The sequence below is a fragment of the Ornithorhynchus anatinus genome, chromosome 20 (genome assembly GCF_004115215.2).
Source record: "Ornithorhynchus anatinus isolate Pmale09 chromosome 20, mOrnAna1.pri.v4, whole genome shotgun sequence".
Classification (NCBI taxonomy): Eukaryota; Metazoa; Chordata; class Mammalia; order Monotremata; family Ornithorhynchidae; genus Ornithorhynchus; species Ornithorhynchus anatinus.
In genome coordinates this window covers 8,840,644-8,858,024 of record NC_041747.1, presented here as the reverse complement: position 1 = coordinate 8,858,024, position 17,381 = coordinate 8,840,644, and the positions used below count along the sequence as shown (strand labels likewise).

General features: G+C 47.8%; 1 protein-coding gene across 9 annotated transcripts in view; it reads right to left on the bottom strand.

The window, feature by feature from the left end:
• Nucleotides 1–2,649: 2,649 nt before the first annotated feature.
• RCBTB2 (RCC1 and BTB domain containing protein 2) overlaps nt 2,650–17,381 on the bottom strand; it is a 28,324-nt gene continuing 13,592 nt past the window's right edge. For 4 of the 9 annotated variants that reach the window (XM_029047868.2, XM_029047867.2, XM_029047869.2 and 1 more), the window contains 11 exons: nt 17,120–17,278; nt 16,447–16,597; nt 14,735–14,901; nt 13,623–13,781; nt 12,595–12,702; nt 11,795–11,937; nt 8,902–9,092; nt 7,240–7,366; nt 6,543–6,682; nt 5,567–5,697; nt 2,650–3,486 (listed from right to left, as the gene is read on the bottom strand). In XM_029047868.2, coding sequence (XP_028903701.1) covers nt 3,346–3,486; nt 5,567–5,697; nt 6,543–6,682; nt 7,240–7,366; nt 8,902–9,092; nt 11,795–11,937; nt 12,595–12,702; nt 13,623–13,781; nt 14,735–14,901; nt 16,447–16,597; nt 17,120–17,245 — 1,584 coding nt within the window. In that variant the 5' untranslated portion in view covers nt 17,246–17,278 and the 3' untranslated portion in view covers nt 2,650–3,345. Of the gene's footprint in view, nt 3,487–5,566; nt 5,698–6,542; nt 6,683–7,239; nt 7,367–8,901; nt 9,093–11,794; nt 11,938–12,594; nt 12,703–13,622; nt 13,782–14,734; nt 14,902–16,446; nt 16,598–17,119; nt 17,279–17,381 lie in introns of those variants that run through there. The other 5 variants (XM_029047870.2, XM_029047865.2, XM_029047871.2 and 2 more) reach the window with 3 other exon arrangements.

The window sequence follows — 17,381 nt, the reverse complement described above, 5'->3', positions numbered from 1 at the left end:
TGTTTTAACAATAAATTCAAATCTACTGTTTCTGGCCACAAAAAAAATTTACACAATCATTCAGCAGTATATGCAGTGGTTTACTGGGACAAAGTTACAGAGCCCTGAAGGTGGTAAGAGGAGAACTCCTCATTACTAACGTTAGGAAAATCACTCAGATTTTGCCGTTAACCGCCTTTAACTGCACATACAAGTCGGGAACTTGCTCTCTAGCTAATCGGTGCTTTCTCAGGTTGTTCAAAGTTGGAGTAACTGTACTGCCAAAACTCTCCCATTGTTTTCTAGAGGGGCAGCTGTTTAGAGTCCATGTGTCAGTCTAGTCCACAGTAAGGACAATTCACCATGTACGTCACGCCTTAGTAGCTTGGGTGTATTAATAGCTCCACTCTGAAATTCTGTGCCTGTGGTTTTTGTTTTGAGCATATGTTACTTCAGTTTCGCACATATGTGTTCCTAGCTCAAGAGTTTCTATTTGTACTAGAGAGCCCTAGTGTGCCCAAATTATTAATACGGTCTTTAAGTTCTTACTATGTGCCAGGCCCTGTTCTATGCGCTGGGGTGAATACCCATACCCACAAGTCGGGTTGGACAGAGTCCCTGTCCCACGTAGAGCTCAAAGTCTCAACCCCATTTCACAGATGAGATAACTGAGGCACAGTGAAGTGACTTGTCCAGGGCCACACAGCACACAAGTGGGGGAGCCAGGATTAGAACCTTCTGACTCCCAGGCCCATGCTCTATCCACTACGCCTGCACAGAAATGTCCAGGTCTCAGCCCTGAGCCCCCCAAATTTCCCTTCTTGCCTGTCTGTGTAGGTGCCTGGAGTTGGCCTAGGGGCTCAGCTCATCTGTAGCGTGGCTGCCCCTGGCTCTCCGGCTCTGTCCCACTCCCTGTGGAAGAAGAGGAAAAGGATATTGGAGAAAATGCTAGAGGCTGAGGATCCCGAGGGGAACAAAGCCAGGGCGGTGAGCCAGGAGGATCCCGGGGGGCCCTGGAACTAAGGTTCTGAGGCTCTATGGGGAGGAAGGCCCAAGCTGGGGAGAGTGGGGTAGGAAGAGAAGGAAGCTGTTGAGGAAGAACCAAGTCCTTGAATTCAGGAGGGAGCCCTCAGATCCCAAAGGGGGCATGCTGGGTGGCAAAGGCTAGAGCCAGGACCTGGGCTTGCCCACTTAGCGAGGCCCCTGAGTACAGGTGGGTTAAAGTCACTTGCTTCCGACTGCTCCTGCCTTTGACTTCAGGATTGTAACCTGAAGGAGCATGAAGCACGAGAGACGAGCTTCAGTGAGATTTTTATGGAATCTGCTCAGTTCTGCCATGTAAAGGGTAGGCAGTTTTGGCTAGGGCACCGTTAAGGAATGTACTCATCCAACTACCAAGCCCCATCTCGCCGGCTGCAGCACTGGTAGAAACAGTAGACTCCCCCGTACGGCACGCCCAACAGAGGAGAACTGGATGTGGGGAAACTCATTTGGTTAAAAGGGATAGAAGCCTCATCTGAAGGGGTTTAGAAATTAGAATTGTAAAAATATTATTTGGCATGCAGTTTTCTTGCAATAGGTGGGGAGTCTCACTCTATTGGTCTGTTTTTCTCTGTGTCTTTAAGAATGGATGAGGACCAGGAGGTTCTTGTGATATTGTACTTTCCAAGCGCTTAGTACAACGCTGTGCACCCAGTAAGCACTCAATAAATACGACAATGAATGAATATTGTTCTCTCCTTGCCTCCTGCCACTTAGAGGGCTCTGGCCTAATTGAGGTTTTGTTCGTCATTCAAAGCCTTAGACAGCAGTATGAAGGATGAAGGGGGATAAAAGTAGTCCACTGTCCAATTGTTACCAATTCTGGTTAGAAATATCAGAATTCATGCAGTTTTACAGAATTGGTATGTAGCCTATTTTAGCTTCTTATCAACCATCTGTGGATTTCCCTATTAATTGGCTCATTTTGCTCCAACGGATACCAAGCTTTGGCAGGAAAGAGCAGTTCCAGATTCTTTCAGAAGCCATGCTGAGGTAAGGTACACCCCTACTGTGTGGTGATGAGGTAGGCTTGCTCTGGGGCACCTACTGGAAACAATACCTTTGCAAAACACAAGTTTGTAACATTCCAGGTGGATTTATTTGCATGTAGAGGCAAGAAGTATGTAATATTCGATCAATCTGTCTTCCCTCGGAGGAAAAAAAAACCTGCTGGGGGAGAATAATCTTTCTTCTAGCAGTTACAGATTAACACTTTCTTACCTTATTTTCTAGAAGTAGAGGAGATTTCTAACTCAGGAAGGTTTCCCGTCTCACGATTCAGCATCGTTACCTACATATTAAGAGTAACGTAACATTTTTTTACACACCATTCCGGTTTCTCCTTTACAGGTGGATCCCCCGATTACACTCACAACTTGGACATCTGTCCCACTTTTGGGGAAACTGAACTATAAATTACTTGGTGTCAGTACTCGGAGCTAAACTCATTTTGAGTGGTATCTGGTTGAGGTACTGATTTCAGAGCAACACAGAAGAAAAAGATTTATGCAACCGATACCGAATTAGTACTCTGTCGCCAGTTAAGACCCAGCCCTGCTAAAACAAACAAAGTCTTTAGTTTGTCATACACTAGGCTGAAGGTAGACCCCCGCAAATAAAACCAAAATCATTTAAAATAAATACTTTGTATTTAATATCCCCAGATGAGGAATGAATGACCCAGAGAAAAGAAAAGGATAAAGTTAGCCCTTGGTCTCTTGACGCTCTTCTCTTGGCCAAGGCCTTCTCGAATGTTAACTGCCTGAAACCAAAGTGGCCCCGGGCCCCTGAAGTCAGTTGTGCGAGGAGTCTTGGACCGTCTTAACTGTTCAGATTTGGGTTGTGTTTCTCTGTGTGACTCTTTCTTCCCTCCCGAATTCTCAGCAACTCAAGGCTTGAATCCCAAGGAAGACTGGGTTCCTTGCCTGGATGTCACTGTGAGTTCGTGAAATCCTGTAAACAGAGCTTTGGGCCAAAAGCCAACGTTAAGGTGCTTTTTCTGCAAAATTTCCAGAGAAGCAGCAGGAAGTGCACTAATAGGAAGTTAACCTTTCAGTATCCTTGAAGTTAGCAGGGGCGGAAGGTGAGGAGAATAGTAGCGTCTGCTCAGTGCATCAGGCTTCCTATGTAAACTTGAGTTAGTGCGGAGGAGATTGAGAAGATTCCATTCCCCAAATTTCTCCATCCCTGGCACCCAGGAGTTCATCGGGGCCACGGTCAAGTTGGTCGGGCCCCTTTTAAGGGCCGTTTTGGTTAAATGGAAATTGTCCTCAAGCTTTGGGAGGGGCAGGCTTTCCCTCTGCAGGGAGGCGGGCTGGGGTTGGTTCAGTTTTTAAAGGCGCCAACTCTACTTGCTTTGCTGATGAAGTTTTTCAAGAGATCGTGGTCCATTTCCGCAAAGCCTGAAGTTTGTGTCACTACCGTCAAGTGGTTTATGCAAAATCTGAAGCAGAATTCTTCTAGATCCTGGGAACAAAGAATGGATTTCACATTAGGGCTTCCCACAGGGGAGAACGGACCGTGATTGTTCTCTGAGCAGGATTGCAGGCTCTACCCATCTCCGATAACGCGCTGCTTCAAGACCGTAGCGGACACATCCTCTACCTTCAGTTAACTGTTGGGTCTGTTCGGCACTTACGATGCGCTAAGCACGGTGGTACGATAGAATCAGAGACAGCCCCTGTCCCACAACCTAAGGGGGAGGGAGAATGGCTATCGAATGCCCATTTTACAGATGAAGAAGTGGAGGCACCGAAAAGTTAAGTGACTTGTCCAAGGTCACTGAGCAGACGGGTGGTGGAGCAGGATTAGAACCCAGGTCTCCTGACTCCCGGTCCTGTGTTCTTTCTACTAGGTCAAATTGCCCTTCTAGCCTTGAAAATGTAGTTCTAGTCTTGAGAACCTCAAACTGGAAAAGAAAGGTTGAGCTGGAAAACATGGTCACACAATGCATTTTAATTCCTCTTTTCCGCATCTGTCGGCCTCTGATTTCCTTCCCGAGACCAAGATAATCTCGACGTCAGATGGCACCACACCTCTGTTTAAACTGACGGCATCTGGGCTCTCTGGAATAAGAAGTCCCAGCATTGAATGGAACCAGGTTACAGGGAGATAAGCGAGCGACGGTTTGAGTCAGATTCAGAGGTCGGCAGTGTCCCGCTCCGGTTTGCTTGCTACCTGATTCAGTCAGCTCACCAGAACCTCCTGAACCCCAGCACAGAAGATTGAGACCACTTTAAAGGTGAGGGTCTCCTCTGTCTCACTGAAAGTACAGGTTCATCTTTCAGAGGAAGAATGGCAGCAGGATGTGGAGGCTTAGGTGGGGTGAGTAAAAAGAGACTAGTGCTCTCTCTCGCCTGGACCTCTTCCTGTAGTGGTTTAAGGAGAGGTGAGAGTTCACCATTGACCCGAGGTGTTTTGGAACAGTAGGAGTGACCAAGTATAAATCACTTGGCTTCTCTGTGCCTCAGTCTCCTCATTTGCAGAATGGGGATTCAGTGCCTGTTTTCCCATCTACTCAGACCGTGAGCCCCCTGTGGGACAGGGACTGTCTCGAACCTGATTACTTTAAATCTATCCCAGCGCTTAAAACAGTGCTTAACAACTATCAGACTTATTAGGCAGTTCCTAGGAGAATGTGAAATGGTGGAATTGGAGAAGGTGAAATACACCCTAAAAGATAACATTTCCTTTTCACCGCCCCCGGCAGGGTAGGGGGCACGCTAACCTCATCCTCCCAACCAACCTGAATGAGGGGCTGCTGGTGCCCCACGCCACTTGAGGCGGGGGCGGGGAGGGATCCCTGGGCAGTGCCACCTAAGGTCTCTGGGGTGCCGAGGGCTCAACTGAGCTTTGGAAAAACTGAAACAGTGATCAAAACAACAAGTAACGTGGGGGTAAAAAGCAGTGGCACCCTCTGCAAACAGAGAGTGTTCTTCCGATGTGACCTGAAAGCTCCTTGAAAGAGAGAGGGCCCAAGCTAACTTAACATGGAAAGGAAGTCTCCCTTGCACAGAATGGACTGCTGATAGGCTTGGGACCAACCCTGCCCCTCCGCCACAGCCTCACGGGGCATTTACATTTGCTTTTTATAGACCAGAGAGAGAAGGGTTCCTTCCATCTCCACCAAGAGCTGGGTGTTCCCTCGGGGCCGGGGCCGATTGGATTGGCAGAGACTGAGGCTCCAAAGGTTAGTGCCGGCTTCGTCCCATCTGGTAAAGGACAGGCTTTCCTTCAGACCCGCGCTAATCTCTTGCGGAGTCAGTGGAAAAGATAATGAGTCAGTGGTACTGATTGAGCACCTACTGTGTGCAGATTGGCAGAACAGAGTATGACAGAGTTGGTAGACTCGTCCCCTGCCCACGAGGAGCTGGGCCTCTTCCTCTTCAGCTTCGGGGTGGGGCGGAGCCTTGCGCGACACAACTCTCCCTCTCCTTCCCACTGACCTAACCTCACGAGACCTCGACTCTCCTCTCGGGCATGCTGCCGGGTTCCGGGTCAAATGATACTCAAGCGGAGAAGGGGGAAACCCGGCCGCCGCGCTTACCTGAGCTTCGTACTTCACGGCAGCGGACAGCAGGGCGATGGCGTTCTCTTCACAGATCCCTTGCTTGATGGTTTCCTGACAGAGCTTTTTCAACCTATTTTCTCTGTAAAAGGTAGCAAGGTCCAGCAGGCCTGGGAAGAGGAGGGAGGTTATTAGAATGGTCTTTGCAATGATTCCGATTTTTCTTTTTCTACCCACCTGCGTTTTCAGAACCCAGGCTAAGGCCATGAAGGCAGGGCAGGCCCTGGGACGGCCTATGCGGGCAAAGGGCCGGGGAGAGTTGAACACCCTCTGAAAAATTCAAGCCTGCTGTGGGATACATCCTCTAATGTTTCCAGCTGCCTCACCGTTCCACTTGTGCCAGGTACCCGTGACCTAATTCCCGTAAACATCTTGGAAGGAAACTCATAAGGCTGAAGTCAATGGGGGGGGACGTTGTCCACTGGACGGGGGCAATTGGCCGCTCCTCTCCCTCTGCTGTTGGCAGGAAGGACACACCCTAAACGCAGGGTCTGGGCTGGGGAAGGGAAGAAGGGGCGGAGGCCACTGGCTAGGATCCCCTGACAACAGATGACAGGTGGCCTACTTCTCTGGCCCCACAAATAAGCTCGCAGTGCACGTCCAGAACAGAAGCTGGGCATCCCTCCTGATGCAAGACCCAGGGTTGGGGATTCAGCCAAAACGGCGGCAGTGGCTCGTTTCTGGTATCTACTCCCAGCTCCGACTGGCACGGTGGAGCTTGAGGTGACTTGACTACCCCAGGCAGGAGCCAGAGAGGGAGGGCTGTGAGGATGAAGAGGAGGAGCAGTCAGGGAGGTGAGTCACGGGGACCTAAAGTTGGGGTGGGCAAACAGCATTCACGTGGGTTCCCAGGGGAATGGGAGAGTCAATCTCCGGCAGGGCCCGGGAGCACCATCGCAAGTTCTTTGGAATGCTGTACCTCACCCGTCTCTTAGTATGACTCTCCTGTCATTACCTATTGCATCCTCGGGAGAGAGGCTGATGCTGTCTGTGTACAGGTATTCCAGGAAGGCTCGATAAACAGGGTATGAAAATTCACCCATTTCTATGATTTCATCCTCATTGTTATTCAGGACAGAACGAAAATGTTCACACCTGAAAGAAGAAGGGACCTTCAGGAGTTAGGTGGGGCACCCCTCACCTCCTACTGTTCACAGCTCTTGGGGCAAACCCCACCTTTGATCAGTAAACCGAGGCAGGGAAACCCTTGGCCCACACCCCTCCCATTCACTGCTGACCTCTGCACAGTCTGTGGTGGGGTTTTCCCAAAAGAAACTGCAGTATTCACCTGGGGCAGGGATCGTTCAGCATTTCGTTCAGTCCCTCCTTCCAAACAAGAAGCTCCTCTTTCTCAACCCTAGTAGTCCATTCCTTTTCTCCCCTCTGCCTCTTCCCACTCCCTTCCTTGTGCTTACTCTATCCCAGCGCCTGACCTCCACAGGCTCCATGTGGCTTGGTACAAAGTGCCTTGGAAGTTGAGGTGGTGCTGTCCGAGCTGAAGTGAAATGCCCGGGTCCCCTCCTCGCAGGACATACTGACAAAATGGACTTTCTAGGTCAGAGCTGAAAGTCAGCTCTCTGTCCAGCTGTGGGCAATTTCTTAGAGCAATTTTTCTCCCGGGCTCACCGCGGACGAGGCACAGAGTTTCTTACCTAATTTTAAGAAGGACTTTATGAACATAAATATATTTTCCGTCCACTAGGAATTTCAAATCCGCAGTGTCGGGGTTGTCAAACTCCTTCTTCAGGGACTGGGCTACGGTGAGGTGATCATCGGGGTCTACAGTTACAGGAGAAATGCTTCGCTATCAGTCTAGCCCTAGGAGAAGGAAATCTCATCTTCTACCCACCACATAAGTAAATCCCTTTCATGGCTACAGATGATAAACCCTCTCATGTGTCCATTTCTGAACTGCTTTTTTGGTCGTGATTCAGGCAGAGCAGCAACTGCATTCACCTTTTACTGCTATTGAAAATGCCCAAAATGCAATTTCTCAGTTAGATCAAAAAAAATAAGCAAAGCAGGATGGCCTAGTGGAAAGAGCACAAGGCCTGGGAGTCAGAGGAGTTGGAGGACCTGGGTTCTAATCCCTGCTCTCCCACTTACTGCTAGTTGATCTTGGGCAAGACACAACTTCCTTGGGTCCCAGCTGCCTCATCTGTAGAAGGGGGAATTCAAAACCTGCTCTCCCTCCCCGCTTAGACTGTGAGCCTGGCGTGGGATAGGGACTGTGTCTGATCTGATTATCTTGCATTTGTTCCAGTGCTAAGCACAGTGCTGGGCACAGAGTAAGGGCTTAACAAACACTACAATTAAGCAAGAAACTCAATTATTTTAAACTATTTTTCACAGATGCAGGAACCTAACCCCCATGGTCTTCAAATCCAAAGACCCCTCCGAATAGAGAATCTAGCACATAAACTGCTCTCTCTGCTCACTCTCGTGAACGCTGGATAGAGCTGTCACAAACAATTTGATTTTTGAAGGTGCTTCACAAACAGAATTTAATACCCTGGATATGGCCATCGCACCGGAATCAGAAATAAAAAGGGCTGTGCCATTCCAGTCCTAACCTCTAAGAAATATGTTAATTTGGAGCATAACAGACACAGCTAAATTCCATTCTACAAATCTAAACAGGGTGCAAACAATAGATGCACTCATGCAATCCGCCACAGTTCCCGGCTTCTTCCCAAGTCCCTCAATCCATGCAGCTCAGAGGGAGCAGCAGTAGCTGGAGAACAGGAAGGCCAGAACTCAAGGGCTGTAATGGTTTGTGGGAATGGGGGCTGGGAAACACCACTCCAAAAATGTTTTCACTCTCCTTTGATTCCCCCAGGTCCCGTCACAAGCGGGACCTACGGTAATTGAAGCAGGAGGGGTGGTGCACCCTCTTCCTACCGCCGGCCACACATTGGAGAGAAAGGGTGGGAGCGAAAAGCCCCTTTTCGAAAGCCGGTTTGGCTCAAATACCCGATTTCCGGGATGGGTTCGTTTTCGCGTCTGAGGAGTCTTTCTGGGTTTCTAAGAATGTCTTTGCTCCAGTAGAAGGTAACAGGTTCTAGTGTTCTGGAGGCTGTCGAGGGACCGTAAGCAAGGCTGGGTGGCAGACCGACGTATTCATTTTTTGGAAGGCGGTGGGTCAAAAACGACAACATACTGCTTCTCTCAGATTTACCAATTCGTTTTGCTACTTTGAATACTGATCACCAGTGGGAAAAAAAAGCTGCCTTAAGCTCACTCCTCCCCACAGAAACAAAGCCTCAGCAGTTCGGCTCCTGAGCCTCCGCCGAATTGACCACGGTTGAGCTCACCTACGGAGAGGAGGCGCCAGGTCACGGCAGGAGTGGCGAAGCAGGCGAACACGTCGTCCGTGCAGGAGAAGTGGGTGAGGTGAGGAAGGGTCACCGACTGACCCCGGCACTGGCCCCACATGTACACGTGGCCGCTCTGGGTCTTGGCTGCGGACGTGTGGGCAGAATGACACGCTGCAATCTCTATAATTCTAAATTCACAAACGGGCACCGAGGTGCATGACATTTGTTAGGGGAATAGCCTTAAATGAACATCTCTTTAAACTATTATAAATCATTTGCATTAATGTCTGTCTCCCCATCACAGCTTGTTGTGGGCAGGGAACCTGCCTGCCAACACTACTGTATTGTAGTCTCTCAAGTGCTTAGTACAGTGCTCTGCGCATTTTAAGGGCTCAATAAATTGACGATGATGATGATGAATAGCTAAGAGTTCAAAAGCACACATCTTACCCAGCTATTTGGGTAAGACTTATGCAGACTGGAGCCCCCTCCCGCTCTGAGTCCTGCGGGCCATTGCTCTTCCCAACTTCGAAGCCTTTTTTGGGGTTGTGACTCCTCCGGGAGGCCTTCCTTGACTGAGGCCCCATCTCCCCTGCTCTCTCTCCCTTCTGTGTCACCCTGGCATTTGGATTTGTACCTTTTAAGTACTGGATATTCACCCCACCCCTAGCAATTTTGTACATATCCATTACCGCTTTTGATATCTGCCTTACCTTCTGGACTGTGAGCTCCATGCGGGCAGGGCATGTGGCTACCCACTCCGTTATGTTGAGCTCTCCCAAACACTCAGTACAGTGCTCTGCACAGAGTAAGTGCTCAATAAATACCATGGATTGAACAGGTTTCTTAAGCAAACTCTGTAAAAGACAGGTAATCCCCACACACCTCTACTACACACTGCATTATTCAATTCTTATTAAAACATAAAAATCTGGGTGAGAAGCCACATGCCCTGAAGGGGAAGCTTGCCTTGGCTGGCCAGAACCACCTGAGCCCTGGCTCCCGGGACCAAGTGCTGCGGCAGGTCAGTGAAACTACATCTCTTACTACTGTCTGCAACCCCGCGCCCCACAAAGTAGAGTTCCCTAAACCCCGTGGCTGAAGGGTGACGACGCCAGTATTTAGTGGCCAGCACCACTCCCTCCCAATACAAACTAAGCCCTGTTTCCAGGCTTCTGCACGTCTTGGCGTGGGGCCCAGGAGGCACAAGGTCAGGCAACAGACAAGGTTACCGAGGCAGAAGCCCATCAGGGGGAATGGATTTTTCAGACCAACAGGCACTGTGCCGGGACTAAAGGCACTGTGCCGGGACTAAACCCCTCTAAGCAGCATTTCACGCAGGATTTGCAGTTTATTTTGTTTTCCAATTTCTTCCCCCCCTCGGTCAATCTTAATGGAAAAATGTTGTCACCCAACCACACACCACTAAAGTGCACTCACTGTGCCACCTAAGAGGGTGCGTCTGCCAGCTGCATTCAATTAGGAGCTGGACAGAACAGAGAAATAATGAAAAAAGAAAAGAGTGGGGAACAGGGAAAGAACATGGGGAGGATGTGATGAAGAGATGGAGGCCGAACAAAAAGGGTTAGAAAGAAAGCAGAAGCATTTAAATGTTAGAGCGGGCACTGGAAGACAAGTGCAGGATAAGTTTCCGTGTGAACGCCAAAAATGATGGTTTTGATTCCTCTGCCTCTCCAAAATGGGCCAGAACCCCAAATCTGTACTCCAGATAGAGACGGGGTTAAATCATGTTTGGCCTATGAACTGGAGGATGGCTGACTTAAGTCATCTGCGGGTTCTACCTCTCCATCTATGCACTCCTAAAACTCCATTTTTATTATTTTGCGACCAATTCTACTGCCTTCTTTTTAAAAATGGTATTTGTTAAACACTTACTACGTGCCAGGCACGGTTCTAAACACTAGGTAAATACACTTCTAAGTACAAGGTAGTCAGGCTACTGAGAGGAAAACACTTACTTCTGGAAGAAGAATGAATTCCTTAAGAGAGGCCCCCCCGTAGTTCCTTTTGGTACAAAGAAAGAAGCTATTCGCAGGGTTCTTGGTACCTGGAAAGATTCATTCCCAGCCCAAAACAACTGCGCTTGGATTCAGATCAAACCACTTGCTCTTAACACAATTGCCGTATTTTCCAATATATACTTTTATCAAAAAATACTGTCCATTAATCTTTGCAGTGCCACGGTACTCAAATAACAACCTTCAATGCCTCCTTAATCTCCATGCTTATGGGGCAGAGAAATTACCAGTGAAGAGAGAATCCAAGGAGGAACCGAGCCAGAGAAATTCAAGAGGCAACTAAAGACATTATTAAGATAAAAGAGAAGTCCTGATGTCCTTAGGAGGTGGAACATAACCTAGCCTTGTCGATGCATTTTAAAATGGGCCCCAATTTGCACAATTCTCCTCACTCTAATGTGGATTGAAGTGTTTCTTTTGTGTCACTCATCAGGCATAGTTCCTTGCTCCACACAAACAGATGAGTGCCTTTTCCCAGGCTCGTTAATATCCCTTTTGAGATTCTCTCTTTGAATCTCCAGTGCCACAGATATGTTTCCCTGATCTCCCATTCCAATGAAGAGGAGAGAACTGCAGGAGGGTTGGGGCCTATGATGTACCAACAGAGTGGGTGATGGAGCTGATGGAAAACTAAATGAAGAAAGGGAAAGGAAGTCACCTCCGACTAACTTGTATCGACCCCAGCGCTCAGAACAGTGCCTGGCACATAGTAAGTGCTTAACAAATACTGCAATTATTATTATTAAGGTAAGAATATCGACAGACAGAAGGTAAACTCCCACAAATCAACATCATTTCCAAGCTTGGCTCATCACTGTGGCACAACTGGCCCTATACAATGCAAGCTTTACCTGTCCTTTTCCACGGGAACTGGTATGGGGTAAGACTGGTTACTTTTATTGCCGGTGCCTAGCTGTCCGTAAGAATTGGCTCCCCAGGCATATAGCTGACCTTCATCTGTCAGCACTAACGTATGTGCATAGCCACACGTCACCTGCAAGGGAAAAACAACCAAGTCTTTTTCTACTAGCAAATAGGGAGAGACCAATATGCTTTCACGTGACATCAGATGGATATTTAGTTGCCATAGTTTTTACGAGATGTTCTTCCCCTTGACTCTATTTATTGCCATTGTTCTTGTCTGTCCGTCTCCCCCGATTAGACTGTAAGCCCGTCAAACGGCAGGGACTGTCTCTATCTGTTGCCGACTTGTTCATCCCAAGCGCTTAGTACAGTGCTCTGCACATAGTAAGCGCTCAGTAAATACTATTGAATGAATGAATGAATGAATGGAACAGAAACACGTCCTAGTAACTCTATCTTTTGCAAATACAATACTATGGTGCTGTGCAAAACTGTTCCCTGGGCCTATGGGTTAAACCATTTGCAGCAATTTGAGATTTGAGCTTCAATTTACGCACACGGCAAAAAGGCACGAATGGACTGTGCGATATCGAGGGAGGGTCCCAAGCGAAGATGTGAGGGGAAGGTGTTTGGCGACCTGCTGCTCGGCCCTAACTTGAGAGGTCCCTTCATCGCGGACCGGAACTCTGCTGTGGGAGTCCCCGTCGCGCCCTTGAAACCGAATGACTATGCGTTATTTCTTCGGAGCTTGGAAGACAGACTAAGCTGATATGATTGACGAACGTACCCGCTGGACTCGAATGCCTTGCAGGGCTGCTATCCTGCAGGGGGTGGGCTGATTGCCACTGCTGCCCAATCCAAGCTGTCCGTTGCCGTTGTAACCCCAGACATAGACCTTAAAAGAGAGAGGGTGAGACCTTGCATTTCCAAGAGCGAGTCTGCTCTGCCGCTCCGCGCCTTAACGGAGGTACGGTTCGGGAGACTCACCCACAATTTCTGACCCAGGATGATCTTTTATTGTTAAAAGAAATTGGAGAACGATTATACTCTCGTCAAAGAAATCTCCCTTCTGCTAGAACGGTCCTCCCTTCATTGTTGTTATACTTGTTAAGCGCTTACTATGGGCCAAGCACTGGGGTAGATACAAAACAATTAGATCAGACGCAGTCCCTGTCTCACATGGGGCTCACGGTCCAAGTATTAGACGATACCTCCCCCACAGTTCAACTGACAAGTTAGGCGCCCTCAATCCTTATTATTACTATGGTACTTGTTAGGGGCTTCCTGAGTGCCAAGCATTATGCTAAGTGCTGGGGTAGATACAAGTTAATCAGGTTGGACTCAGTCCCTGTCCCACACTGGGGTTAACAATCTCAATTCCCATTTTACAGATGCGGTAACTGAGGCCCAGAGAAGCTACGTGACTGGCCCCATGTCACACAGCAGATATTTGGCAGAGCTGGGATTAGAACCCTGGTCCTTCTGACCCGCAGGCCCGTGCTCTATCCACTAAGCCACAATGTTTCTGTGCATTTTCCTTCCCTACCCCAATTCCCTGTACTGGATTTAAAATTTTACTCAGTTGAATTTGTTCTGTTTGACTTTAGACTTGGAGGAATTTAATCATCTGGTCCAGCCCCCTGGAAAATTCTCCATCAAATTATCAAGTAAAGCCCAATGCACACAGCGAAGAAATAAGAAGAGAACACAAGTCCCAGGTTTTGAGGTGCACACTACATTTCCAAGCCATTGGCAAAACTCTCAGATCTATTAATAGGGAAAAATCTTGAACTCATGATGAAATAGTGGTCTTACCTCTCCACTTTCCACTACAGCCATTGAGCACATCTGGCCACAAGCTATATTAGTAGCGATCTTATTTTGTAAGCAGCTGGTGACTCTTCGAGGAATTGGCTGATTGGCTGTTGAGCCAGACCCAACTTGCCCAGAGTTATTATAACCCCAGGCATACACCTGGGGAAGGAAATATGAACAGATCATCCCAAATAATTCCAGAGGGTGGGTCTGAATTGAACAATAATAATTCCTCGACCTTCCTTAGCTCCTTTCCTCTGAGAAGCACAAATCGCTTCCCAGTACCTCACAACACCGTGGACCGGGGCAGGCTGGTCAACTTTGCTTCCCAGCTCCATGGGGGTCTCTCCCCTCTCAGCTCCAAGGAGTCTGACTCTCCATGCCACAGAATTGAGAATGGCCACCCTCCACTGCCTTCCAGGTGTCCCGCTCAAAATGGGGGACTGTTTCGGGGGCTCCAGCTGAGGGAGGGCACAGCTGCCCTCTCCAACGCCTCCCCCATCATAGACAAGATGCACGAGGAAGGAGTTCTGGAAGAAGCCGGGGCTCCGCCTTGCCTCATTACAATTCCTGGCACTGTGCTCCGTGCCCAATTCATGCTCAATTTTTGATAACCTTTTTGTGTATGACATCATCTGTAAAGATGGAAAATGTGTGCTTCTCCACCATCACAGTTTGTTTGGATAACATATTTCCATCTTCTTTTTCAAAAATATCCACTGTGACTTCACAGAGGTGCCACATCTTCCAGTCCTTTTCACACTACCCTTCCCTATGTTAGTGTAATAGTTTTTTTAATTCCTCAGAAGGTAGAGCTGACAGATTAGACTTCAATAGGCAAACTCGCTGAATGTTGATTTATGAAAATAAGGTAATGAGGCTAAGTCACAAACACACAGTTAGGTCAAGGGAGAGGATTTAAGACTTGGGATTTTGTAGAGCAGGGTACCCCTACTGGGAGGGAGTTGTGTTGGTGGGGGGAGTGAAAGAGTGGAGGAGGGACACCTCTTGTAAATTCCCATAAGGAACGCTTCACAAGCTTCGCTGAGATTGCTATGGGAATCTTTCTAATCTCCCACACTTTGCCCTGAGAGAAAAAAGATTATTCTTACCTCTCCATCAGAGGTTAACACTAAGGAATGGTGAGAGCCACAGGCGACTTCGACAACTTTCTTGTTCACTAAGTTAGTGGAGACATGGCAGGGAATTAAGCCATGGTTGGTTGTCCCATTGCCTAGCTGACTATAAGCATTATGACCCCATGTATACACCTCTCCTTCTAAAAAGAAAAAGAAAGATAAAACAGCTTCTGTACATTTATTGATATTAAGCACCTGGACACCAAAAAGTGGCAACAATTGAAAAATAATAAGTCCAATTAATAAATGACCTATTTTTCCAACCAGCACTAGCCCGCAGAGGATACAGGCAGCATAGCCGGGGAGTTGCGTTCCTACAAAACCTCACATTAAGGAAAGCTCTCACTACAAAACCCAGACTTTTCCTGACAGACGCCACATGCCTGGATACAGTCATTTCTTCTGACTCTGCGCTGTTCTCAGCCAAGCACTGGTTGAAGAATGGCGTTCTAGAAATGCAGTCTGCTTCCCAGACAGCACCACGAGGACTGCGTGGCCCTGAAATCCAAGCAGCTTAGAAGCCTTCCCTCCCCTGCTCTCTAGTTTTGGGTCCCTCTAGCCTGTAACCTCCTTGAGGGCAGGGTACGTGCCTACCAGTTCTGTTGTAGTATACACTCCCAAGCACCTAGAAGGGTGCTCTGCACACAGAGAGCACTCAAGAAATACCACTGATTGACTGATGATGGATTGATTACCACTAGCAAAGGCTCTGGACCCAGCGGAAGGAAAGCCTGAAAGCGATAGAGGCCAAGAAAGTCGGTTCTTCTTCAAAAGAACAGTGCCCCAGGCTCAGGAACAAAATATACGTTCCCCAGGCACAAAGAGAACACAAAGGGTACTCCACCTATTGAATTAATTTACAGACATTTTCCCCTTGAAAGACAATGGGCATGTTATTCTCTGTAAGACAAATATAAGAAAGGAAACTAAGTAGGATCAAGGTAAAAAGAGCAAATGCTGGAAAAGAGATGCATCTAGCCAGAGACAACTGATGATACAATTTTCCTCAGGAATTTGGCCAGAGGAGCACCAGGTAACAAGTTACTGCTTCTCCCTTCCTCTTCTCCTTCTTCCCAGTTGCCAAGAAGGGAAATCAGATCTCTTCCAAGAGGCCTTCCCTGACTAAGCCCTTATTTCCTCACCCTATTAGTTCTCCCCTCAGTATCACCTAAGCACTTGGCTGGTACCCTTTAAGCACTCTGATACATACACCAGCCCCACTGCACTTAATGGACATAGCCATAGCCTCTTATTTTCCCTATCTGCGATTTATTTTCATGTCTGTCTATCCATCCAGACTGCAAACTCCTCATGGGCAGGGATCATGTCTACCAATTCTACTGCACTGTTCTCTCCCAAGCCCTTAGTACAGTGCTCTGCACCCAGGAAACACTCAATAAATACCACAGATTGATTGACCAAAAGTGAACTGCTGACCAAGGCAATCTCCCCACACCATCCTGCTACACCGGGAAAAATGGGCAGAACCAGCACTCATCCACAGGTTCTAGCACCCCACCTGGACCCAATAATTCAGCAATATGGACAAAAATGTGACGGATCCATCAACGAGGCCTTTTCTTCGCTAACTTAAGTCAATTTCTCCCCATAGGGAGATACCCCCATTGATTCACATCAGGGAAGGGGACAAATGCTACAAGACTGGGTCTCCGTGCGGATGTTACCGGCTGTAGCAACGACGACGTGAGGGCCACTTCCATAGCTCAGGCAAGTTATCTTTTTGCCACACAGACTGTCTATTCGCCGTGGTTCAATGGTGTTCTGGACGTCACCCGTTCCCAAGCAACCACTGCAGTTGGTACCCAGCACAAAAACCTGTGGGAAAATGCACTGTTTAACTGGGCCAATTCTGGATCAGGACTATCAGCACATTATCAACATCATCTTCACCAAATTCATCATCATCAATAGTGTTTATTGAGTGCTTACTATGTGTAGAGAACTGTACTAAACATTTATTAGTTAGTTAGCTGATGTAGCTAACGTGAGCTAATGCCAGTAGCTGGCTAACGGTTATCCATTCATTCGATCATATTTACTGAGCTCTTACTGTGTGCAGAGCACTGTCCTAAGCGCTTGGAAAGTACAATTCAGCAATAAAGAGAGACGGTCCCTGCCCACAATGGGCTAACACTCTAGAAGGGGGGGAGGCAGACATCACAACAAGTAAACAGGCATCAGGGGAGGATTTCTTTGATGTAGTTCCCCCCAAGTTGTTTTAATCTTAATTACCTAACTCTCAAAAAATTTCCACTATCCTGCTGCACTGCTAGTTACCCCTGGAAAATCCAAGGCAGAAAACATGAGTTATAGTGGATTTGTTTGGAAAATTTTTACCTCATCATTTTCAGTAGCATACAAAACTTCATTTCCAGCACTGCCGAAGACACAAGCCTGACGAATTAACTTCAGTTCCTCTGGAGAACAAAGAGCAAAAATTGGCCACTTCCCCACATCTAGCATCTTCAGTGTGAACAAAAAAGTAACTTGTATCACCTGAAAGAAAAAAAGCAGCAGCAAGTATAGCTCACATTTCTTTTCTGTAATAAATTTCCCTACTTCCTTCTATCATAAAAATGCTATGACTTCTGTAAGCTCA